A 26204-nucleotide genomic window follows, 5' to 3' on the forward strand; every position below is an offset into this window, starting at 1 on the left:
CCCTTCCAATGTTCACCACACTTATGTATCATGTTCGGATACAAATTGCAAAAATCTATGTATACCACACATACTGACAATATGAGGCTTTTCTTCAGTGTAAGACTTCAATGAGAAGATTAACGGCCCACACGAATTTCTGTCCCGGGTTGTCCTAGAATTCATGCGCACCATTTTCTAAACCTTCTTATTGAAGTCTTACATTTACTTGACTTGGCTCCTAAGATAATGTAAGTAAACTGTATCCCGGAAAACAACTGCAAAGTAAAAAAATAAAAACCCTGACGGGAAAGTAATGCAACATTTGAGAGGCAACCCAAAAAAAAAAATGAAATGTCAATGCTTGCTGAGAACGTTTTTCCATAATTTCAGTTCATTGATTGTAGTATTATAGCACGTTTGGCACGCTTGGCACACTTTGGCGCACTGAAGGCACAGCTGTGCCGAATGAAGTGCGTAGAGTGACATTCCCCTTGGAACAACCGCAGTGTTAAAACTAAGAGCCCTGTGGAGTTTTTGTCGACTAAGCAAACGTCAAATATGAACAAAAATGTCAAGGTTCATTCATGGACCCACTTTTAAATTAAAGTTTAAATATGATATAGCGGTTATTTGAGCGGGAAAATTGCTGAAGTAGTTGCAATAACATGCTCTTTCATATCATTAAAGAAAAACAAGATTTCATTAAACATTTTAGGACCCAATTGCTCTACTGTGAATTGCTGCGTCGAACCCTGCATGAATTAAATAATTCTCGAAAAATCATTTCCGGATATAAAATATGTTTGTACTAACCAAGCTTAATGCGTAAAAATGCATCACAATGAGTGAATAGACCGAATATGGTTTTAGAATGATATATAAGCAATCTAGTATAATATTTTCTTAGGGCCCATTCACAAATTTCATAACGCTGTAGGGGGTGACTGGGTGTCCGTATGATGTTACAGCTCATACAAAATTTGTAAAATTGTCTTACAAAAAGCGTTACGAGGGTGTGGGTGGGTGTCAAAAATGGCCATTTTCAGCGTTATGAAATATGTGAATAAACCCTAATGCGAGATTTGAAGAACTTTCACACAAAAAGCATCACGAGAGGTTTGGTGGGCGTCAAAAAAGGCCATTTCGGTGCTTTGCAATTTTTGAATGAACCCACAGAGGGAACCAGTGGCACGCGACAAGGGTTTATTCACAAATGTCATAACGCCAAATATGGTCATTTTGGACACCCACCCACCCTTTTGTATGCATTTTACCAATTTTGTATGAGGCGTAACAGCACGAGGAACCCACCCACATCCTTCAGCGTTATGATATTTGTGAATGGGCCCCAATAGTATGCGCCATTTCTGAGTAAAAATCCAACAAAATTTAATGTTTTGCTCATTTCAGCCAGAATTTCTAATGTCAAATGACTCTTTCGGATCAGTGCACCTTTGCAAATCTGCGTTTCTACGTTTCCGTTCTCGGCGATGTTATGCTGCATGGGCCAAACGCAAACTCGCGGATTTCTCGATCGAATCTGTCAAAATCCTTGTTTGACAGCGCAGACAGCCAAAACTTCTCGTCGCGAGCACGACGACGGAGCGCACCATCAGAGCGAGCAAAACGCGAGCAGCAGAACAAAACGTGAAAAACGGAAAAATCTTCGCGGAAAGTTTGTTCTCCTCTTCTGTGTTCGGATTTCCACGGCGTCGAAAAAAGTGCGTCCGAGTGCGTGGAAAGCTTGAGCGTTTTTCCGCCGGAAAGTGCAGTGCAGTGCTGAAATTTGTCGGGGTTTTTCCTGCTGCGGAAAAAGGATTCTTTTTCGCTTGACGACGACGAAGAAGACATCAATCACACACACATACACCGACGCATTTCATAGTCCGAGACCGAAGAGCAGCAGCAAATTGAACGAAAAATGGCGTCGATAGATTCGCAGGCGAAAAACCGAATGCAAGGTTTCAAAAACAAAGGAAAAGACCAGGAGGTAAGTGATTCGTGATTCACCTACATCGTATGTTCCGATTGGGACGGTTCCAGGCGTTCCGTTCGGAACTGTCGGCGAAAAAAGTGCGTTCTGTTTTCGCGTTCGAAGATTTTTTTGGGAGGGGGTGGAAATCGCTAGAACCTTACCGACTTTCGTTCTTGAGATGGATTCCTTGCTCTTCGGAAATTGGAAGTGGAAAATATCGATGTTGAAAGTGTGTAGCAAACGTACGGTAATTCGCGGATAATTGCTACAATCTTCCGGTTACGGGCAAATATGAGTAATGCTAAAAGGTGATGAGTTTTTTTTCTTGATCATCTTTTTCACAAACACTGAACTAGAAGGAAGATGAATAAACTGAACGAACGCAATAGATTGTGTTTTGTGAGTATGAGTAGTTATAGAGAAGGGTATCGAAGAAGACGACGGTCATCCAGCCAGCAAGAAGGGGGAAGACCTTGATCCGCGGCTGACTCTGCGAAATAGAGTGTTACATATCGACCTTTCCCTCGATCTTGACTCTTGTTGGATATGGTGTTTTATTTGATTTTTACTCAGATTGGCTCATATGTATCATGTACTGCGTAGTAGTCTTTGGAACAGTTTTGACCAGAACTAGCATTTTCATCATAGATTGCATGATTTTCGTGATCGTTGTTCAGTTTCATGAAGTTAGATTTTACAAGAAATAGCGTTGAGTGCCACTGCTCGGATCTCATAAAAATCATTGCAATGGCACCTCCTCAAGTACAATGTCCTCCTCAAGATTAAAGGTTCATTGCCTTGTCGTAGTCTGTCGCTCCTTTCGTCTTTAGCTCCCGTTGTCATGGCCTTCTCTGTTTGGGTACTCTGCAACATTCATATGTGCATCATAGTGCTTCTTCCACCTTTCGATCACTACCTTTGGTCCAACAAGATGCTTTCGCTCTTGTCTATGTGTAGGGTCTTATTCCAAACATCAATATTGAGATTGTACTAAAGTAACCAGACGTCACGCTTTTCACGGGATAGTCCCGCATTCAGGGCTGGTAGTGAGTCACATTTTAGTGACTTGGTCACTTTTTTCGACCTAGTCACTAAAAGTCAATTTTTTCAGAAAAATTGTCACTAAAGTTACTATTTTCGTGATCTGATGGATAATAAAGTTAAGGCTGGTTGAGCTTTTCAAACTCAATAAACAAGAAATAGATATTTGTAATATATAATGACAAATATAGTGTGATTTGAAAATGAAAGTTCCAAGAAAAATAGGGAATCCTGGCTAGCTTTCTGGAAGAATTCAGGTAAATATTTAATAGACATTTCCCATAAGAAAATGTCAAAATTTTTCTGAGAAAATTTATGAAGGAGATTTTGGCAAAACTTAGGGCAACTTCACCGGTGGTCCAAATAACAAGTTTGGTCCAAATTTTTGGACCATAGTAAAAAAATGATCTTTCACCGGTATTGCAAATGAAGTTTATTTTATACCAATTTTTTGGTCTTAAAAATAACACGTGATGTTTGAAATGAATCGAAGTGTGCTGTGATCGCGAGTGAACGTGAAAATTTGTTTCTTCCGTTTGACCTCCCGTCATTGAATTTTAAGTTTTTGGAGAATGCAAAAGATTGAAAAATTGATGTTCCGGTGGTTGCAGATTCATAGAGTGCAGAAAACAAGACAGGACGACTTGATATGGAGGATTCCTATGCTTGGAGAAATGCTGTTGCCTTTCCTAGAGAGATTAAAGATTTTCATTTGACCTCAATATATAGAGAAATTTGGTGAGTTCATTCCAAATGCATATAGCACGAAACTTTTTGAAATTTATAATCCATGAGATCGTTTCATGCTTGGTGACAACACAAATTTGTGTCGTAGCAAAAGTATGTTCATTTAATCGTTAAACAAAATATGGATGGTTCGTCACTTTAAGTATCGGCTTAATAAGCGGTTTCTTCACCACCGCTTAGGTCTTAAACCTGGTTTAATCGTATGGGTAAACGTGGTTTACGGCTTAAGCGAAGGTGAAGAAATCGGCCCTAAGTAATTTTTATTCCTGGTTTATAAAGTTTTGAGATACGCGTACATATTATTTTATTTATTTTTACCAATTACTAAAAAATACCCTTGAATCAGTGGCGATTCCCTAACCTCAAATCTACCTGTTCCACGAATAACAAATTCTTAAATTCCAGCAACAAATTTGCATCTATTGAGAAGAGATCTGTTAGAAAGGACGATTCCAGTAATTTACTGTTTGCTTTATAATGTAATTCTGCCGAATAAATTTTTAGATTTGTAGAACAGGTAAAAAGTGAGGTTACGAGTCGCCTCTGCTTTGAATAGTTCGACATTGAAATTGTCGACGCAATGATAGCTTTTTAAATTGATGTTACATGAATCGCAGCAACTTACCGAGGTGAATCCTGATCATGTAGTTTTTGAACCCTCCTACTAACAAAACTCCTTCCTGTGAAAACTATGGAGATGCAGAGGTGATCTCGGTCTCTAGTAGCAATGGACGTCACATTCATATTCCTTCCTTTCTCTCGATGACCACAAGGACGTGGCCGACGCCGTTATTGACATTACCTAGTTTGGAATCATCAAAATTAGAAGAAATAGTTTTAATTTTACAGAAATTCTGCTAAACACTTTGCATGAGTTTCTTTGAAATTTTTTATTCAGAATGTTCTGAAATTCATACACTCAAAACTATCCACACGTCGATGCTACGTGAAAACATACGTAGTTTTTTTTTCCATCTCACTTTTCACGTAGCACCTGCGTGAATCGTAGGTAACCAATAATGAACTAATAAACACTTGTTTCACGCAGCAGCTACGTGAATTTCCTGTGCCTTAGATGAAATGCTGCCGTAGAATTTAGATGGTGTACCGTTGAATTTTATTCAAAATTTCAATGAAAAGCATGTTATTAATCACAAATAATCAATTTAATATTCAAACTCATCTTTAATTTTCTTCAAATACAATAATAAAACAATTAAATTGAATTCATGTTCGTTTTTGCTTTAACTTTGTGATTTAGAAATCTTCTGCAAACTGCGGTGTATAACTGGAAAATACGACAACAATTAGCGATTAGTCCACCACAGCAACGTTCGAAAAACCTGTAAACCTATTATTACCTATTTCGTTGTACTTGTTCATACTCACGTTGATACCTTGATGGCTACAGCGTAGCGTCACGCCATTGCCGGGCGTATTGTAGAGCTCCATCTTCGTCGGTCTTGGGCGAAACTTCTCCAGTTGCCCCGAACGTTTAGGGTCGCCAGGTCCTCTTCCACTGCGTACAGCCAGCGTATTCGTGGTCTTCCCCGAAGCCGCCGACCTCTACCTGGTTCCCTGCTGAATATTATTTTCGCAATTCTTTCTTCCGACATTCGCACTAAGTGACCAGCCCACTGAAGTCTGCCATATTTTACACAATTGATAATATTCGCATCTTTGTACACTTGATACAACTCGTGATTCATGCGTCTGCGCCACACACCATTTTAAAGTTTCCCACCGAGTATTGTCCGCAGCACTTTACGCTCGAAAATACCGAGAGCTTTCCGGTCTGACTCTTTCAACGTCCACGCTTCGTGCCCGTAGAGAGCCACCGGAAGAATCAATGTTTTATACAGGCCGAATTTTGTTTCCGTTTGCGGGACCTAAGCTGATTACGTAGTCCGTAAAAGGCCCTATTCGAAGCCCCAACGCGGCTTTTCACTTCGCGGGAAACGTCGTTGTCACATGTCACAAGTGTTCCAAGGTAGACAAATTCTTCAACAACTTCAAACACATCCTCATCAAACACTACCTCAGCACTTACACCACCATGCCTGACTCTATCTCTACCTGCAACCATGTACTTCGTTTTGGTAGAATTAATGGTCAGGCCTATCCTCGCTGTCTCCCTCTTCAGAGGTACGAAGGCCTCTTCCACTGACCTGCGATCGATTCCAATTAGGTCTATATCATCCACAAAGCCAAGGAGCATGTGTGACCTTGTAGTAATAGTGTCTTTCCTCTGCACGCCAGATCTTCTAATAGCACCCTCAAGTGCAATGTTGAACAGTAAATTCGAAAGTGCGTCTCCCTGCTTCAACCTGGTCGGGTCTCGGTTCGGGTTTGAAAATTTGAAATTTTTCGGGTTCGGGTACGGGTCGGGTTCGGGCTTGAAAAAAGTCGGGTTTGGTGAAAATTGCAAACATAGTAGCATCCTGAAATCTTCCCTATGCATCAGAAACGTTGAGTTTACCATATTTTCGAGCTCGGGTTTTATTCGGGGTTTTCTTACAAAAAAAATCGGGTTTCGGGTCGGGTTCGGGTTTGAACAACGAAATATTTTAGGGTTCGGGTATGCGTTTCGATTATTGTCTCGGCGGGTTCGGGACGGGTCCGGGGTTGAAGAAATAAAATAAGTCGGGTTCGGGTTTGAAAAATTTGAAACCTGACCATCTCTATTCAACCCGTCTATCGTCACGACACGAACGAAATTGACACCTAGTATGCGATCCTAACACTTAATTACGAACCATCCAGCGTAATACGTATCAGCCTAATTAGTACCGTCTTGAAATAAACAGATGGTGAGTCTGCAAGTTATACTCCCGGAATTTATCTAGGATCATTCGCAACACGCAGAGAAAACAGACCTTTTTGTTTCAAAAATAAATATTATTGATTTTTTTTTAAATTACAATTATTTTTGTTTAATACAAATATTAAATTTTGTTGTTCCAAAAATTGTAATTGTTGTTTTTACACCAAACTGATGGGAACATAAGTTGCGTAGATTCAATAAAATATTTTTTTAATTGTTGGCATAATCTGTTTCGTTTTCAAAAAAAGTTTTTTGGTTTCAAAAAACCCTATTACTTACACACATACATATTTATTATATGAGAGTGTGTATGCTTTGTTTTCGCTATTATGTACGCACGGCTTGTCAGACGCCATTTCCATGATTTCAAACAAAACTCAAAATGGATTCAACAGAAGAAGTTTTGGTTATTGTAAACCTAAGATTTGAAAAAAAAATCAGTACTACCATACATCCAATAACCATGATTATACAAATCAACACAGAAGTGGTGAACACCCCTGATATCCGTGTAGATTTCCTTAGCAGTGTAGACTTCGCAAAGCTAAATTGTTAGAGTAGAACAATAAAATCATTCTTTGTTATCCTCTCGTGGAAATCGGTCGTTTTTATCCTGTACGGATCGGGCCATATTGAGAAACGTCTCGATTATTCGGCGATTGTAGGCATCGAGCTTACAATTTTATCAGAAGTGGGATAAATCCGCGAGTGATTACGTAAAACGTAAAGACGCAAACGTAAATGTCGGACGACGAGGAATTTCACGGTTTCGAGGAGGACGAACTGGCACAGCGGAGACGAAATCGCTGTCAGCCATTTTGTGACGGTACACACGGCAACGCCAGCACACGTGTCGATCAGGAGTTGGTGGAATTGATGAGACGATTGCTGTCGGCTCGAAACACGGCAGTATTGCAGGAAGATCAACGTGAACGTCATCTACATCCTGATGAAGTCAGCAAACTGATTCCAACGTTTTCCAGTGGAAGAGATGTGAAGACATGGTGCGCGAATGTCAACCATTTCAAAGCACTGTATCATTGGACGGATCAAACGACGCTTCTCTATGCTTCTTGTCGCTTGGAAGGTGCAGCCAGAGAATGGTACCGCAGCGCACAAACCGGAATCGCGAATTGGACTCAATTTCAGCAAAAAATTCAAGTTGTTTTCCCGGACAGTGAAAACGAAGCGGAGGTTCATCTGGCGCTATCGAATCTCGTCAAAACGAAAGATGAAAGCTACGAAAATTTCGTGTTTCGTGTGGAAGCGATGGCAGCGCGCGTTCATATGAGCGAAAAAGCAAGAGTGACGTATATCGTTCGAGGGTTATCGCTGGATCCAATTTACGATCAAATTTGCGCAAATCATTTTGACAACAGTCTCGACTTACTGAACCACATTCGTCTGTGTGAGGCCAACAACAACATGAAACGCAAACGTCAGTCTGCCGTAGTTGTCAATAGAGTCGCTGCTAAGCTGCCGGATCCGGCTTTACAAATGAGCGGAGGAGAAGCACAGCTGAAACGGAAATGCTTCAACTGTAACAGGATTGGACATCTGTCGGTTGACTGCCCTCAACCGCAACGAGTTGTACGCTGTACCAAATGCCAGCGTGCTGGACATGAGGAAGGACAATGCAATCAACCTGCGGGACAGGTGCGCAATCCGCGTACCCCGACCAATCAAGATCAACAACGCCAGCTTCAGCGACAAAGGGATGTGCATTTGACGGAATCATTAGGCGAGAAAACGCCAACCGCTTTGGAGATTGATGAAGACGGTAGGTTTGCAGCGAGCGTGGGAAACCAGTTCGAGGTAGACTTATTGCTTGATACCGGTAGTGAGGTAAGTCTCTTGAAGAAACAATTTGTTCCAACTGGAACGATCTTACGCGCCGTAAACGCTAATAGTTTGACGATAGTAGGACTGAACAACGTGCCAGTTTTGACAGATGGCGTATTCAAAACTACGATTAATTGTAATTCGATAAGCTATGAGGTGGATTTCTTGGTAGTTGCTGATGGTACGATGAAAATCAACGGATTGGTGGGTCGACAGTTTCTTAAAGAGAACAAAATTGATGAAATTATTATTCGGCCCAAACACACGGAAACATGTCTGCCTGTTAGTTTTGATTGTCAGTTAATGTCTGAAGTGTATGGAACCGTATGTAGTGAGAGCGATCTTGTTGTGAATGAATTATGTCTTGACGTTGGTGATGATGGACGAACACTCTCTAAGATGAAGATGGTAACCGAACTATTTCGAACGGAATATGTTTCGAGACCACGTCCAACAGTTCCCTTGATTAAACACTCGTTTGAAGTTAAGCTTAAGGAGGATAAAATTTATCATGCCTCGCCGCAAAGGTTGTCTGTTTTCGAACGTAAAGAGTTGGACAAGATGATTAATGAGCTTCTAGATTCCGGAGTTATCAGGGAAAGCAGTTCTCCTTATTCGAGTAAAGTAGTGTTGACTAAAAAGAAAAACGGATCTTATCGACTCTGCGTAAATTTTCGTGCGTTGAACAAATTGGTTGAACGTGATCATTATCCCATTCCCGTAATCGAAGACCAGATCATGAAGTTGGACAATAAGCGTTATTTTACATCTCTTGATCTTAAGAACGGGTTTCACCATGTTGAAATCGACGAGTCATCTCGCAAATATTTTTCGTTTGTGGTTGAGAGCGGGCAATACGAATACACGCGTATGCCTTTTGGGTATTGTAATGCCCCGGAAATATTTGTGAGATACATAAACAAAATGCTTTCTGAATTAATAAGGACTGGTAACGTTATTGTTTTCTATGATGATATACTCGTGGCAACAGAAACCATAGAAGAACATGTTGAGGTTCTGAAAAGATTATTGAGGATTTTGTCGGATAATCATGTCCAACTAAACTTGTCCAAATGTCACTTTCTAAAAACTAGACTTGAGTATCTAGGGTACGATGTAACGTACAACAACATCCAACCTTCTGACAGGCATGTGAACGCTATCAAACAATTTCCGCTTCCAGACTCTGTACGAGCTGTACAACGCTTCATAGGTTTGGTTAGCTATTTCAGGAAATTCATTCCGAATTTTTGCAAAATTGCGAGCCCATTGTATGACTTGCTTAAAAAGGATGAGCCTTTTCTGTTTGGCCCTCGTCAGAAACAATCATTCGATACGCTTTGCAATACCCTTGCGTCAAAGCCTGTTCTTGCAATATACTCGCCTAACGCGGAGACACAATTGCATACCGATGCATCTTGTTATGGATTTGGCGGAATCCTCATGCAAAGAAAAAAGGGTGATAAATACTTCCATCCGGTGATGTACTTTAGCAAGAGGGCTTCAGAGGCAGAAAATAAGCTCCATTCTTTCGAGTTGGAAACCTTGGCCATAGTGTACAGTCTAAAACGTTTTAGGAATTATTTAGTCGGACTTCATTTCAAGATTGTCACTGACTGTAGCGCTTTACAGCAAACACTAAATAAGAAAGATCTAAATCCCAAGATTTCCAGGTGGGCTTTGTTTATTGAGCAATTCGATTACGAGATCGTTCATCGAGGGGGTGATAAAATGCAGCACGTGGATGCATTATCCCGTGCACATGTTTATGCCTTGGAAGGTAGTCCCAGTGGATTCGGTATAGAAGAAAGCGCTCTATATGTGAATCAGCTTCGAGATGAAAGTATCCAGAAGATTAGGCGGGCCGTTGAAGAGGGAAAAACTGATGGTTTTAAAATTATTGATCAGATTGTCTACAAAGTTAAAGGAAAGAAAAACCTTCTTTTTGTCCCGCAAGCTATGGAAGTTTCTGTCATGTACAAATATCACAATGAATTGGGTCATTTTGGGGTGGATAAGGTGGCTGATATGATCATGCGAAACTTCTACATACCGAATTTAACAGAAAAATTGAAAAAACATATTAGCGAGTGCATCACGTGTATCAGCTACAATCCAAAGCAAAGAAAAACCGACGGTTATTTACATATTTATGAAAAACCAGATAAGCCTTTTCAAACCATTCACATTGACCACCTAGGTCCGTTAGAGAAAACGAAGGGTAAGAATTTACATATTTTGGCTGTATGTGATGGTTGTACAAAGTTTTTGAAGCTATACGCTGTAAAATCTACCAACACTAAAGAGGTGATGAAGTGTCTTAAGTCATATTTCCTTTCGTATTCGGTTCCTAAAGTTGTAGTATCCGATCGAGGGTCAGCATTTACTTCGAAGGAATTCGAATCATTTGCACAAGACCACGGATTCTATCATGTCCAGGTGGCAACTGCTTGTCCAAAAGCCAATGGTCAAATAGAACGATATAATCGCACCTTGATTCCTCTTTTGGCAAAACTTCAGGATGGACATAAGTTGCAATGGGATAACATTTTGTACAAAGCAGAATATCTAATGAATAACACTTTCAATCGTTCGATAGGCGATATTCCATCTCGTGTTTTGTTCGGTGTAACTCAAAAGTTATGCATAGATAAAAACTTAATCGAGTTCGTCGAAGAAATGAACTATGACGACAAACGTAACTTAAATGAAATCAGGCAAAATGCTTCAGGGAATGTGAAACGTCTACAAGAGTACAATAAGCGATACTACGATAGTAAGGTCACAGTTAACACCGTTTACCAAGTTGGAGATTTGATTTTGATTCGAAATGTTGCGACAGTAGGAGAAAATCGAAAACTTAATCCAAAATATAAAGGTCCCTACGTCGTTAAAAAAGTTCTTGATCATAACAGGTATGTCATTTCCGATATTGATAAATATCAGGTTTCAAATCGACCATTCACCGGTATTTTTGATCCATCAAACATGAAGCTGTACCAGAAATCCAACTCAAATGTAGTGACAGATAATGTACAAATTACTGAGTAACCCAGGTTTCCAAATTTCAGGAGGAGTAGCGAAACGCAAATGATCGAAGTAGAACAGAGAAGTTTTTAATAAACATTACCCTATCCACAGTCCTTTCCCATGTTTACTTGTAAATACTAACCTCGAGTAACCGCGAGTATGAACGGCTCCCAAACCTTACTAACACTTTGATAAATTACCTATTGAGGGCAATAGAAATGCCAGGATGGCCGAACTGTAAACCTAAGATTTGAAAAAAAAATCAGTACTACCATACATCCAATAACCATGATTATACAAATCAACACAGAAGTGGTGAACACCCCTGATATCCGTGTAGATTTCCTTAGCAGTGTAGACTTCGCAAAGCTAAATTGTTAGAGTAGAACAATAAAATCATTCTTTGTTATCCTCTCGTGGAAATCGGTCGTTTTTATCCTGTACGGATCGGGCCATATTGAGAAACGTCTCGATTATTCGGCGATTGTAGGCATCGAGCTTACATTATGGACTTGAGGAAGTTAGTGACGGTTATTTTTTTGCTGAGTTTTGGACTCTCTGAAGAAATTATCAATCGTCTTCTGGGTAAGAATTGTCTTGTTTCCATGTAACTATCTGATATACGAATTTATACGCATTGTTCAATTGTTTCGCTCTAAAAAATCAATACTATCTTGAAATTCTGAAAATCCTGGAACGGAAGGAAATTGAAGAATTGATATCGCCGCCATTTCTGGTTGACCGGACGAATTGCATGCATAGATTGAATGTTTGGAGAATTTCACCAGGTATAAATAAACGGACGAAGTGTTTTAACAAAAGGAATAATAATTGTATTTTTCTATGTATCATAAGATTTCCACAGATTGTTATTCAACCGCATCACCGGTGGTAGGAGAAAGTAATCTGAATCCATCACTCGTGAACGGTGGACTGCAAATTACTTGCTGACTGCGTCTACAAAATGCATAAATGGCTAAAGTAATTTTATTAATCAGAGTTTATAGGAAGGCAATAACTCATCTGGTGATTATTTCTAAATCAGATGTAAATAAAATCCAAATGGAGAGAAAATAGTCTTTTTATTTATGATCATTTCAAATGAAATAGAAAATAATGAAAATACATCCTACATAAATAAAAAATTAAATATTGAATCAAAAACGTACTTTTTTGTTTTTAAAAATACTTTTATAAATTTTATAAATATAAATTTTTAAAGCAACACAGTTAATTTTTGTTTCAACATAAGGTATTGTATTAACAAATATATTTATTATGAATTCAAAAAAATAATTTTTGTTCGTGTTGACGACTGATTCTAGAAACAAAAAAATATTTTTTTTGAAACAACAAGGTTTTGTTGTTGAATTCAAAAAAATATATTATTAGCCGAGAAATGATAATTTTTTCTGTTGATTTCAATACAGAATATTATTGATTTTAAAAATCATTTCTCTGCGTGAAGCTAAAGATCTGGTCCGTTGTCGAACGGCCCTCACGAAAACCAGCTTGGTATTCGCCGACGAAGGACTCCTCGAGCGGTATCAGTCTGTTAAACAGGATGCCCGACAGAATTTTGTACGCCGAATTCAGCAGGGTAATTCCTCTGTAATTGGCTCACTCCAGTATGTGCCCTTTGTAGCACACTCAAAATAATCCAAAAGTCATTGCTACGTGAAAAATCACGTAGATCATTCCAAGCTAATTTCACCTCCACCTCCACTACCAGTTAGAATATAGGTAAATTGAGAATAAAAAAAAACATTTTGGGTGGTTAGTAAGTCATGAGTTAAGAAAAACCCAAGCATTTTTAGCTCAGTGTAAATATTAAGAACGAAAGTTCATACCCTTGTCTCAGCTCCCGGCGAGATTCGAATGATCTGTAGTGTTCGTTCGTGATCTTTAATTCTACACACCGTTCATCATCGCCCTAGTCTAAATCTCGTGTATGATCCTTCAGCTTTATGCTGTCGATATTGTCGCGATGAACAAAAGATATTCCCGACAATTTTGGAGGACTTGTCGTACCGTAAAGATTTCAATGCAGAGTCAGAATTTAGGCGAATGTGAAAACTAATACATTCTCAGTAAAATTGGTTTGAAGTTAAGCGGACATAATTTCAATTCTATATTAAGTTTAACGATCGATTTAATCGGATGATGCATTTTTGTATGATCCATTATGATATTACAATCAAAGCAGGAAGCGACCATCCTTTACCCTTGCCTTGCTATTCTTGAGCTGTTGAATAGCATTCTCTACTTCTCTCAGAGTAATAGCTAATTAGTTGCTATTGTTAAACATTTGGTACTTGTGTCCTCAGTGCCATTCAGATGTTTGACGTAATGCTGTTCCCACATTTTATTTCGTAGTTTTGATGTAGTGTAGGGGAATGTGGGGCAAATTGAGCACCCGGGGCAAGATGGGCACCCCTAGTTTGTGTCGTTCCTACCGATTTTTTTTTCAATACATTATTTGGGGTTCTGATGAATATCATTAAATTGATATGATGGCCATAAATTTCAGCTGAAAAATCAACAGCACAACGTAAATATTGTCCAAAATACATAGAAGTCCAAAAATTTACCTTTTCATATAAGATTTGTTCATTTAAAAGTGATATTTTTGTCGCGTAAACAAATTAATTCATACGTTTTTGGCCGTATAGTTATAGAATAATCTTCTGTAGATAATCAGGAGCAAAACTTTTTATCAAATTTAAAAAAATATTTCAATTGTTTTGATTATATTAATAAATTTACACCCTTGGGGCAAGATGAGCACCATGTTCAAAATTAAGTAAAAGTGTGAAATTATAGAACCACATTTAGCTGTGAGCTTGACTTACGGTATCTTCTTTGCACAAAACAATTTTTCTAAAAAATATACAAACAAACAACAAATTTAATCGTTTTTTAAGTAAAATCTTAGCAATTTATGAAAAGTTATTTATTTTCTGATAAAAGTTTTAAAAACTAAGCTAGTTGGTGGGGATTGCTCATCAAACCTTCCGGTCCGCCTCATAGTTACGTACTATTTGGTGCTGGGTGTAGTTCTTGTTTTTCCAGCTGTATTGAAAAGCATGAGCCATAGTCTTTGGCATACAATCGGATCTTTCTTTAGCAGAAAAGAACCGAAATGTCTATCGACGACCGGTGATTGCTAGCAGATATAGTGGAGAGCTTGTCTTGAAACGTTCATCGCTTCAAGCTAGTTGAAAAACTGAATACACTGATTGCCTGTCGATCAAAGCCGAACTAGGCATAGATCGTATACATACATCTGAATCTACATGTCTCCGATGTATTACATCGCTCCAGGTGGGAGTTATCTGATATGTGAATATGGTACCATAACAGAATTTTCCATCTGAACGAAGTGATAAATCATAATATTCCGCAAACTGTATCACACATCTACAGAATGTATTGCGTGAAGTTAAGACACAGCAGAGTATTGGGTACATAGGACCAAGTCCCTGCCGGGTGGCGCGAAACTGATGAGCGATAGACAATAGAATCAACAACACTGCCATAAGGGATAGTAAGCATGTGACTATTGTCGAAACTATGATTAGGAGGCAAATCAACATCCCAAGATCAAATTTTTGTTACAACCAATGTAGGAATTATTAAATTAGGCTGTAGAAAATGATAAATATCTGCAAGGTAATAAATGCTCGTAGTCTGTTTTCTTCGAATACACATGTATAAATTGTTGAAATTGCCGAATCATACGCGGAATTTATTAAACGGATCATGAAATTAGGACTGAAATCATAATGATGATAGATTATCAACTTTCCTTTCGTCGTGCTATTTGTTACCGTTAGAATCACCAAACTGATTGGTTTCCCACTACAACAGCAACAATACAACAGCACGAAAACTGAAGTATTATAATCGCGCGTTGAAACTTATTCAATATCCATATATTACATCAATAGTGAATTCTTGTATATAGCTAGTATAAATAACAATATCATTAACTTCTTAAACATTCTTTAACTGAAAACAGGATGCTTGTTTTATCAAACATGCTCAATCGGCACCTAAAACCACGGATCCAAATAGTTTGCTGAATAAAAATTATGTCTAAATAAAACGTGTAGGCCAAAAAAACATAATTGAGTAGGAGTTTAAAAGTTACTTAGCACATGAAAAGCAGTTTAAATTAATCTATTAGTAGATCAACACTAATGCTCACATTTTTATATTCTCATTTCATCATGGTCCTCATTGCTCGAGCGGAGACGAACACCCTGGAGATGGAAAAATCGACAGCGCTACGATAAGGAAACGTAACAGATGAGAAACTATCGATACATTTATCAATTATAAAACCCCGTTTTAATGTTAACACTTTGTTTCTGTTTTTTTTCTGTTTTTTCGTTTCAGCAATCAAAAACCGAACCAACTCTACTATCTTTTCATTTCTTCTTCGTTATACTTATAGTCCCTCTGGCACTGAACCGAGTGGTGCGCCTTCCGCTTTATTACTGGTGCTGTCTTTCCTGTACATTTGGCATAGTGTCGGAGGTGGTGTACTGTATTTGCTATACAACGCGCTACTTTCGATATTGTGCTTGGCGTGTGGGGAGGCAGTACTAGTGGTGAAGCGGAGGGCGCCATTCGGTTTAGTGCCAGAGGGACTATATCTATTTAATGTATCTGAAGCTTGTGGGACCGCTTTAATTCCGGCGCCTGCTTGTGGAAGATCCCGGTGTGCTAAACGGTATAGGACATGTTAACGGGGGAGGCTTGGTAGGTCCTCACCCAGCCCGTGTCTAGATGGGCGGATAATTGTCTGCCAGGGTGTGGATTGAGCAATTACAATTACAATTACAAAAGTTTTAAAAACTAAGCTAGTTGAAGATAAATATTATCAGATATTAAAGATAATATCTTGGGATATTGCAAGCATTGAAAAATAATAATTTTCTTTAGTAAATTGCATCTTTTTATGGGGGTGCCCATCTTGCCCCGCAGTTTTTTGACCGATGATAAAAAAGCTATTTTTTAAAGTGTTATTTGGGAAACTATTTATCACTTTTTAAAACTTTTAATGTTTGGAGGTCAAAGTAATAATGTAAAAGATAAGGATGGTTACCAATTTTACCAAAATAATAACGTTTAAGTAGGCTTAAATCGCGCTTATCCTTAGGGTGCTCATCTTGCCCCGCCTGACCCTACCAGCACTACTGCAGCTGTTACAATTTAGCTAAACTAAATGTATAAGCGTCAATATCTAAATAAACTTTTTAATTTCCAGGAAATGCGAAGGCGTCGCAATGAGGTCACCGTAGAACTGCGCAAAAACAAACGCGAAGAAACCATCCTCAAACGTCGCAACGTTCCGCAGACGACGGCCGAATCGACAGACGAAGACGACTACACCTCGCCGTCCAATTTGAGCAAACTGGTCGAGAAGGCCGGAAACAGTGACGACAAAGACGAACAGCTGGCCGCAGTCCAGGCGGCTCGACGCTTGCTCTCATCGGACCGGAATCCTCCGATCGATTCCTTGATACAGAGTGGCATTTTGCCGATTCTGGTGCGTTGCCTCGAACGGGACGACAATCAGTTGCTACAGTTTGAAGCTGCTTGGGCGCTGACAAATATCGCATCGGGAACCTCGGCGCAAACCAACCAGGTTGTACGTGCTGGAGCAGTTCCGCTCTTCCTGCGTTTGCTCGGATCGCCCGCTGCCAACGTCTGCGAACAGGCTGTCTGGGCCTTGGGCAACATTATCGGTGATGGTCCCTGTCTTCGAGATTACGTCATCAAACTGGGCGTCGTTCAGCCGCTTTTATCGTTCATCAAGCCAGAAATTCCAATTCCGTTCCTGCGCAATGTCACATGGGTGATCGTGAACCTGTGTCGCAACAAGGACCCACCGCCACCAGTGGACACAATACTGGAGATTCTGCCGGCGTTGAACATGCTGATCCACCACACCGATATTAACATCCTGGTAGACACCGTGTGGGCTCTGAGCTATCTCACCGACGGAGGCAACGAACAGATCCAGCTGGTCATCGACAGTGGCGTGGTACCGAAATTGATCCCCCTGCTATCCCACGTCGAAGTCAAAGTGCAGACGGCAGCGCTTCGGGCGGTTGGAAACATTGTTACCGGTTCAGATGATCAGACGCAGGTATGGTATCTCTTATCTCTACGATGTCGAGTTCTGATTGTAGTTGTTCAAACGAAACTTCCCGATTACTTACAGGTTGTGCTCAATTGCGATGCTCTGTCTCACTTCCCCGCGCTGCTGAGCCATCCGAAGGACAAAATTCGCAAGGAAGCGGTCTGGTTCCTGTCGAACATCACCGCCGGCAACCAAACGCAGGTGCAGGCCGTCATCGATGCCGGATTGTTGCCCAAGATCATCGAGAACCTGAGCAAGGGTGAATTCCAAACGCAGAAGGAAGCGGCCTGGGCGATCAGTAACCTGACGATCAGCGGCAACCGCGATCAGGTGGCACAGCTCATCCGGGACGGTGCCATCCCACCATTCTGCGACTTGCTGACGTGCAAGGACACGCAAGTCATCAATGTGAGAATCGGATTCATGGAGAGTATCATGAGAGGAACTAATGATCTCCTATGTTTTTTTAATCACAGGTCATCCTGGACGGAATTAACAACATGCTGAAGTTGGCTGGACCGCACACGGAGGAAATCGCCAACATGATCGAGGAATGCGACGGTGTGTCGAAGATCGAGGTTCTGCAAAATCACGAGAACATCGAAATCTACAAGCTGGCGTACGATATTATCGAGCAGTTTTTCTCGGACGACGTGAGTATATTAGTGTCTTTCAAAACATTGCTTTCATTTCATATCCCTAGGTATTCTCTACTAACAACACTATCATTTTAATTTGTTCAACTGAATTAAGCTATTTTTCACATTTTGTTCACGCTATATTACATATAATTTGCCACAAGCAGTTTAGTAAAGCAAAATGAATACTAACTTGGACTGCTTCAGTCCTGGTTGTGATTTTGAACATTGCATCAACCATTTGTTGCAATTGTTCAAATAATAAATCACTAGGAAACATGTAGGTACATTTCCAGAATTGATCGGTTATCTACTCCAACGTTAGAAAGGACAACATTATAATTTGTTGATTCATGTTCAAAATTTACTTGGCTGTGATTATGATTATGTATAATTATAATACTCTTGGAGATTCTACTTACACAGGGAGTCTACTACATACCTGGAAACCCTGGAATTATCAGGGAATTTCATTCAACCTGGCAAAAACCTGGAGTTCTCTGAGAATTTCGATCACAATTATTTTGAGCCAGTAATTCATGGTAGAATATGTTCACGACAAAGCATTTGTGCGCAAAACCCAGAGGTAACGATTACTTGCCGGAAAATAATTCGGCTGCGCCGCTGTCAAAACGCTTTTTGAGTATATCAGTGAGGATCTTTTTGGATATGAAATTTTATTGATTTATTTTCATGAAAGGTCTCTGAATCCTCTTTTTTAACAAAAAGGGCTGTTGTATCATTATCTTGCCTGCAGTGAATTCTCTCATATTTCTCGAGAAAAATGTCAATAATTATCCTAGTGGTTTCTCCAGAAATTTCATCTGGATTACTTTCAGGGACTAAGGTTTCTCACCAGAAATTCTGAAAGAGGTCTACTAATTATTTCTGCAATTTTTCAAAATATGCTTAAAGGAATTTGTTCTCCAGAATTTTCTTTAGGGAATCCTTGAGCACTTCAACGTTACTACCACGTGTAATTTTCTCAGAATTACTTAGAACAGTTCACCAAAGACTATTCTATGACTTCCTCCAGATATTTTTCACCAACTTGCCAACCGAATTCTTTAGTTGTTACTGTAAAAGATCTGTCACAGATTCCCATGAAACTTCTTCAAAGAAACCCCGTAAAGGTTAATTCCAGAATGTTTGATAAAATTCGTTTTTCCAAGACACCCGACAAGAATTTCTACGCCATTTCGTCCACAGTTACACTGTGGAGTCCACAGAAATACTCCAAAAATTCCTTGTGGGGTTATTCGAGTAAATCTATTGATAAGATTTCAAGTAAGTCTTTAAATTGGACCTGTGTTTCATTATTGAGTTTGTTTAGATTCGTTTCTAGGAATGTCAAACATTTGTCAAAGAAGTTCACAAACAATGTTTAAAAGTTCATTTAAAGTTCCACACTAGTTGACACTACATCATTTTCTCCAAGAAATCCTCCGATAACTCCCACACATTTTTTTATGGATTACGTCCGATGTTTTCCAAGGAGTTCCTTCACAAAATCAGAGATTCAATTGATTTATTACTCGTTTTTAATTATCTTAACAATAATCAGAAAATCTTCAAAAATTTCCTCGAGAGGGAGCTTTTTCAGCAATGCTAATTCATCAAGGGCGAGTTACGAACTTACACAAGTTTTAACAGAGGTTACCCTAAGATTTGCTTTAGGAATACGTCACGATTTTTCAACAATGTACACACAACAAGAAGAATGCTGGAAATATCCATTGAAGACTTCCTTGACAAACCTCTTATAATTACTGGAGAAATTCCACATCTAAGGAACAATCTCTGGAGTAATTCCTGAAAGTATCCTTTGAAAAAATCCTAGTCAAAATTTTGAAGAGATTCTAAAGGACAATTTTGTAGGAAATCCTGAGAAATTCCTGGAAATATTTCTGGTTGAATATTCCAACATGTTTAAATGGAGGATGTTCTAGAAAAAAATACCGTTGGTGGAATAATAACCGAATAAAATCCTAGGGGAGGGGGCTTTTTTGAAAATTTCTAAAATTACACTACTCAGTGCATCGGATCGTTCATTACCCGTATATTAGACTAAAGCATATTTTTTAATTCATATGAACCTCATTGATAATCAATTTTCTAAAACTGACACTCTTCTGCTTCTGATAATCAAAAACACCAACGACATACGGGCATCGTTGTTTGTTTTGTTCATCTACTTTTGTTGCATCTTCATTGGTACAATCATATTGGTGGTGGTGCGATTACTTTGAAGGTGGCATAAATGTCAGTGAATTGAGTATAGTGAGCGTGATTTATTTCGTCCCTGGTTGTACAGATCAGACGTGATAATCCGTATTTCTATTATTCGGAAAGTGGATCCGGGGCTATCATCTATTTCTACATTAGTTTCATTTGAGATATTAATTAAGCGTTTTCTCTAAAAAACTTCCTGATTATTTAGATATTTTTTTCAAGAAAAATCAGAAATGTTTACTTGATGATTCCTTAGAGACATCCCTAGAAATTTCTCAAAGAATTTCTAAAAGATTTTTTAGAAATTTCTTGAGTAGTCTCTTACGGTATCCTTAAAGAATGCTTTGGATGACATTCCTGGAGATATTTCAGGAGTAACTTCTGGATCTGGAGCCCTTTCAGTAATTATTGATTGAATTCTTAAAGAAGTCCCTAAAGGAAATCCTGGGGATATTCTGAATTTTGGAAATTTTATTTTTATTTCTGGTCGAAACATTTACCTACTCAATTCTCAATTTGATTGATTATACACAAAATTGAACATAATCAAAATGCTTTTACCATTATTTGGCTTATTGGTTCAAAGAACATTGGGTGTGTACAGCTCTCTATTTTCGACAACATTCGTGCGTAAAATAGAGAATACTGGGAGGTTTTGTTGAAAAGAACAACAGATTTACCTAATTTTGGGTAGGGGGATTAGGGGCATAATGAACACCCGGGGCGAAATGGACACCGCCTCAATCACAATCTGAGAATATGCATACTTCATCAAAAGTTCATACACTGCATGAAATCTGTATTGCATTTGAAATGTTTGACGGTAAAAAAGTTGATGTTTTGCTTAAATTGTCCTTTGAAATTTAGACTTTAAGTTTTTCTCCGCTTCAAATTGGCATATAAGCAAGGCGGTGGGAGAATCTAATTTTTGAGCAAAATAACGAACCCAGAAAGGTTCTTTTTAGCTCTCATGTTAGAGGGAGAGCCCTTTTACACATCGGAACGACTGCCAGACATTAAATATTTTGGAATCATTAAATTTCATGCAAGTGTTCATTTTGCCCCGATACCTTTTTACTAGCCTTGTTTTGGACCTAATTTTCTATCTCACTTTTCTGGCATATGATATGATTTTTATGACCATGAATGAATGTAGCACGTCGTACCAACATAAAACTTGAAAACTAGCCGAGAGTGATTTGAAAAAAATGTCATTGTATGGTCTTAAAACAAGCTCGATGTGTCCATTATGTCCCGAATTCCCCTATATCTACCTTGAAAGCTTGTGGGATATATCGTAGCGTCGAGCTATTGCCGGGCGTATTATAGAGGGATTCTAGATCCATTCCGTACAGTACATATCTACCTGGATCCCTGTCGATGTGCCCTTTTGAAATGTTTGTCCAGGATCGTGCCGATTCGTCATAACAGAACTTTTCGACACAATCAGTCGAAAGCAAACTCGAGCAGATACTTCATGATGACAGCTCAGTCAAGCCGAACGGAAAATCAGATAGACTAAACATGCCTTTAGAGAGCCACATGAATTATCAATGTTTTATTTTGGACGAATTTTCTTTTCGTTTGCAAGTTGTTTGACCTAAGCTGGTTAAGTAATCGGCATTCCTAATCGCTTCCGCAACACGTCTTTCGTTTCATAGGTTTCTCTGTACGACAGATCTCCTAATAGCACCCTCGAGTGCAATGTTGAAAAGTAAACTCCTTGCTTCAATCCGTCTAACGTCACAAACGAAGTTAACACCTCATCTGCAATCCGAATACATGATTTTGAACCATCCGGCGCGTATCCATCCATGCACGTATTAGCCTTATAAGTTTCGTCGGAAAACCATGTGCAGACATTATCTGCTACAGCTATTTTTTTTCAAAATTTATGTAGTTTTAATTTTCAGTGTACGCACAGCACTAAAATACAATGGGTACAATGCTAACTGATCTGTTGAGTAACAAATGATTTCGTTATTTCTATTCACAGACCGATGAAGCAGTGCTAGACGAGCTGAGACCTGCGGCGGATGAGAACGCGTTCCAGTTCAACCAGAACGCCAACGTACCCAGGGATGGATTCAACTTCTAAGGCAAGTTTTATAGCAAGCACACGTACACACAAGAAACTGTAAGCAAGAAGGAAATCAACCTATATCTTCCTGAAAACAACACAAAAAGCAAAATTCACACCCCACTTATATGTTGGTAAAAACCCACAAGGACGTGCGCGTGCAGGATCTTTCAAAAGTCTCAAACATCGGATCAGTTGGTTCCCCGAAGTCAGTAAAACCGAAGCTATAGTAAGCTCTACTAGCGTTTACACACAAACACACACACACAGACACTCCCCTCAAACACTCCACGTGCGCGTGGAACAGCTAAAGAGAGCAACGCCTAGTTGAACAAGCGGAACAGGGCAGGCATAAAAGCTTGGGAACTATTACTAGTTTTCACTTAGGATTTTCTTCAAATCTTACTAATGGATATCTATTTATTATATTAAAACAAATGGAGAAGAAGCAAGCAGCAGCAGCAAACCAACAAATCAGAAAACACAAACGAATCATGCTGAAAGGACAGTTTAGGAAGGACTAACTGACGAACGAAACAGCAATGCCATCATAAGTCAAACACTCACTCACACAAAAAACGTACATACACTCACAAACACACATACCTACACAAAGACGCTTAAGCAGGAAACAGAACTCATACAAAAACACGCGACATTATTGTTTTTTTTATAACAATTTTTCATTAGGTTCTTTTTTGATGGAAATCAAAAGAAGAAATTCGAAACGTTAATCGACTCGTTCGTTAGCTCCTTCTCTTCTTCGACGATCGAGTGTCTCTCTCTTAGGGAAGAGTTTTTTTTTGTGTCACCATTTTTAAACAATTGTTAGTGTTTATTAGATTTTTTACGAAATAGAAGGCACCTATCCTATCATGCTTGAAAGGTATACCATCATCATTATCAGTACTAGCAGTATGTGCCTCGCTCTTGAAGAAGAGAAGGAGGCTAAATGGGGATACATTGTCTTGGGTACAAGAGGAGAATCTCCACTGTGTTTCTCCCCAGAAGTAGTTAAAAGTGGTGCTGTGTGATCGCAGTCACTCACACACAGATAGCAGAATGTAACTGAAACATACATAACAAAAAAATCAACGGAAGCATTAGGGAAATGTTGCTTTTAACTCCATTTAGCAAATCGAAAATGGACGGAGAACTATTTTTTCCATTGTAAAAAGGCATATTTTTATATTGTAAAACATTATATTGATCGAAATAAACCAATGGACTGTAATTTAGTTACTTTGTTGGGTGTTGTTAGCTCCTAGGCGTTTGTTTCGCAATAAAAACCAGGAGCAAAACGTAAGGAAATTGATCTTGAGTTAGTCCCTCCCGAGGGGAAAACCAACCAATTCGAAGAGGGACGGTCTGAAGAGCAGAGTCAGCAGAGAAACTTCTCATATTTTTCCGAGCCATGATAGGCTTTTCCTTTTGATTTAGTTTAAGCTTTAATTGTATAAAAAGAAAGTAATCGAAAATGTGAAGATTAAGGAACACAAGACTCCTACTTAGTGAAAATGAGGGTCGCGGTTGATTTTTTTTTGCCCACTGCGCACCCTCGAAAGCCACAAATATGATTAAACACAAACGATATAACTCTTATCAATTGTGCGGGTGCTTAAAACTGTAAGTGCTGCCCAATGAAATTGGGCCAGTCGCATCCGTGGAAATTTTTGTAACTATTTTCACACTCAGAACCAGTTGTAGAGGTTGCCAGTCCCTTGCGCGGGTAGCAGTGGATTTATGCTCATGCCACAGACACACGTACGTGACACGACGCGACACTTTAGGATTTTTTAACAAATTTTCGTTCTTTCGCAGCAGCAAGCACCGGCAGTAGGCCGCACGCTGTGCGAAATGCGAGCAAATGTCGAAGCAAGCCAAGAAAATAAGATATCGCCTTTTGGAAGATGAAAAAGATGAACGCAACGCACTTATTTTTCGGTGTTCAAAAGCGCCGGGGAAGAAATCTACCTAAAAGAAAAATAAAAAAACAAACATGGCCAATAAATCAAAATTGAGCTGAAGAAAATTTAATTTTCAAACCAACACACAGACTTGATAAGAACGCAAATTAATTTTTCGGTACGGAAAAAAATCGCAGAGTAATAAACGACATTACCATTTTTCTTTCCTCTAATGTTTTAAGCATAGAAAACAAACAGAAAACAAAACTACCACAAACGGAGAACGAACATGAACAGATGATGAAGAAGAAGAACGAAAACAAACACACAGACACTCACCAACATTACAGAGGAAACAGATTTATTTTTTGTCCTTTCTGGAAATTGACGAATAAAAAAGAAATCAAATGCAAAATAAGACGAGCTCAGGCGGCTACCGAGTTTATTTGATCCGAAATTATCCTTCAAGACCAGTCTAGTGCAGCCTACAGACGATCAGACGGTTTGATCAGCATTGACTCTGCCCCTAAGTTAGTCAAACCGATTTATGTTGGTGCTACCGTTTGAGCGACTGTCAAAGTTCATTGCTGCAACACTATTGGGCTTATTCTACGAGTGGCGTGAAGAGAGAATTGTCGCTCTCGTATCCACCTTTTTACGAGCGCTAATGGCTGCCGCGAACAACCTCGCTTTCTAATGGGGATCAGTCGATATGACGTTTGGCTTGGGTCCGTTCAATGTAAAACCAAGGGTGGACAGGCGGCTCTTTACTGCTACCCCAAAGTGTCGCTGGTTCTAAAAAGTAAACAACCATACAAAATTCCGACCAAACAATGATGAAGGCGTAATCAATTTTCCAGAAAACATCTATTTTGGGAATTAAGTCGAATTTGCTGATTGAATTGCCAACAGCGCACTGCAGTAGCACGTAGCAAATAACTGCTTGCAAACATTATCTTTCAAGCACATTGATTAACTGTAATTTTGCGAATTATATTTTTCACTTTTCCACGTTAAGCCTTAAAACTGGTTCTGGACTTAGGTTGGCGGCTTTTCAATTTTATCCCAGTTGACAGCCGCCCTCCACCCTTGTGTAAAACGACTCAAGCCAAACGTCAAATCGACTTATCCCTACCAGAAAGCGAGGCCATTCACGGCAGCCATTAGCGCTTTAAAAAGCTGGATAGCGAGGTGATAATACTCGACTCGAATGAAGTGACTCTCCATTTGTTTTGGATGGCGAGTCACTTCACTCAAGTCTAAAATTGTCACCTCGTTATACGAGACCGACAATCCTCACGTCACGCCACTCGTAGAATGAGCCCATACGTTTCTCCGCATGTTTTGAATGATCTCGGCAAGTCTAGTGGATATGTGATACAGTCATCTCTCCCTTACTCGATATTGAAGGGACCATCGAGTTAGGGAGGTATCGAGTTACAGAACACAAAAGCAGTGCAACTGCGTTCCAAGGGACCATCGAGTTAGCCATGAAAACCAACTTTTACTATGGTTCTCTAACTCGATATCGAGATACGGAATATCGAGTAAGGGAGAATTAACTGTACCTAGTTATTTTTTTACGGATTCTGTGGCTGTGGGGGGAATTTTTAACAATGTTTGTGCAATAATCGTAGTGAGGAAAATCAGACTTTCAAAATTTAAGTACCGGACGAAATGGATATTGATGAGGAATTCTGTTCATAATTTGCACGAAGTATTCCATCAAAACATTGAAAAATTATGATTCGT

At 39.2% G+C, this 26204-nt stretch overlaps 1 protein-coding gene across 1 annotated transcript; it reads left to right on the forward strand.

The window, feature by feature from the left end:
* Positions 1–1535: 1535 nt before the first annotated feature.
* LOC5575103 (importin subunit alpha-3) lies at positions 1536–24870 on the forward strand. Its single transcript, XM_001661775.2, has 5 exons — positions 1536–1972; positions 16717–17601; positions 17677–18003; positions 18072–18248; positions 22462–24870. Exons 1-5 carry the CDS (start codon positions 1904–1906, stop codon positions 22561–22563), a joined length of 1560 nt encoding a protein of 519 aa, XP_001661825.1. The 5' UTR covers positions 1536–1903; the 3' UTR covers positions 22564–24870.
* The last annotated feature ends 1334 nt before the right edge of the window (positions 24871–26204 follow it).

Source organism: Aedes aegypti, chromosome 3, assembly GCF_002204515.2.
Source record: "Aedes aegypti strain LVP_AGWG chromosome 3, AaegL5.0 Primary Assembly, whole genome shotgun sequence".
NCBI classification, from domain to species: Eukaryota; Metazoa; Arthropoda; class Insecta; order Diptera; family Culicidae; genus Aedes; species Aedes aegypti.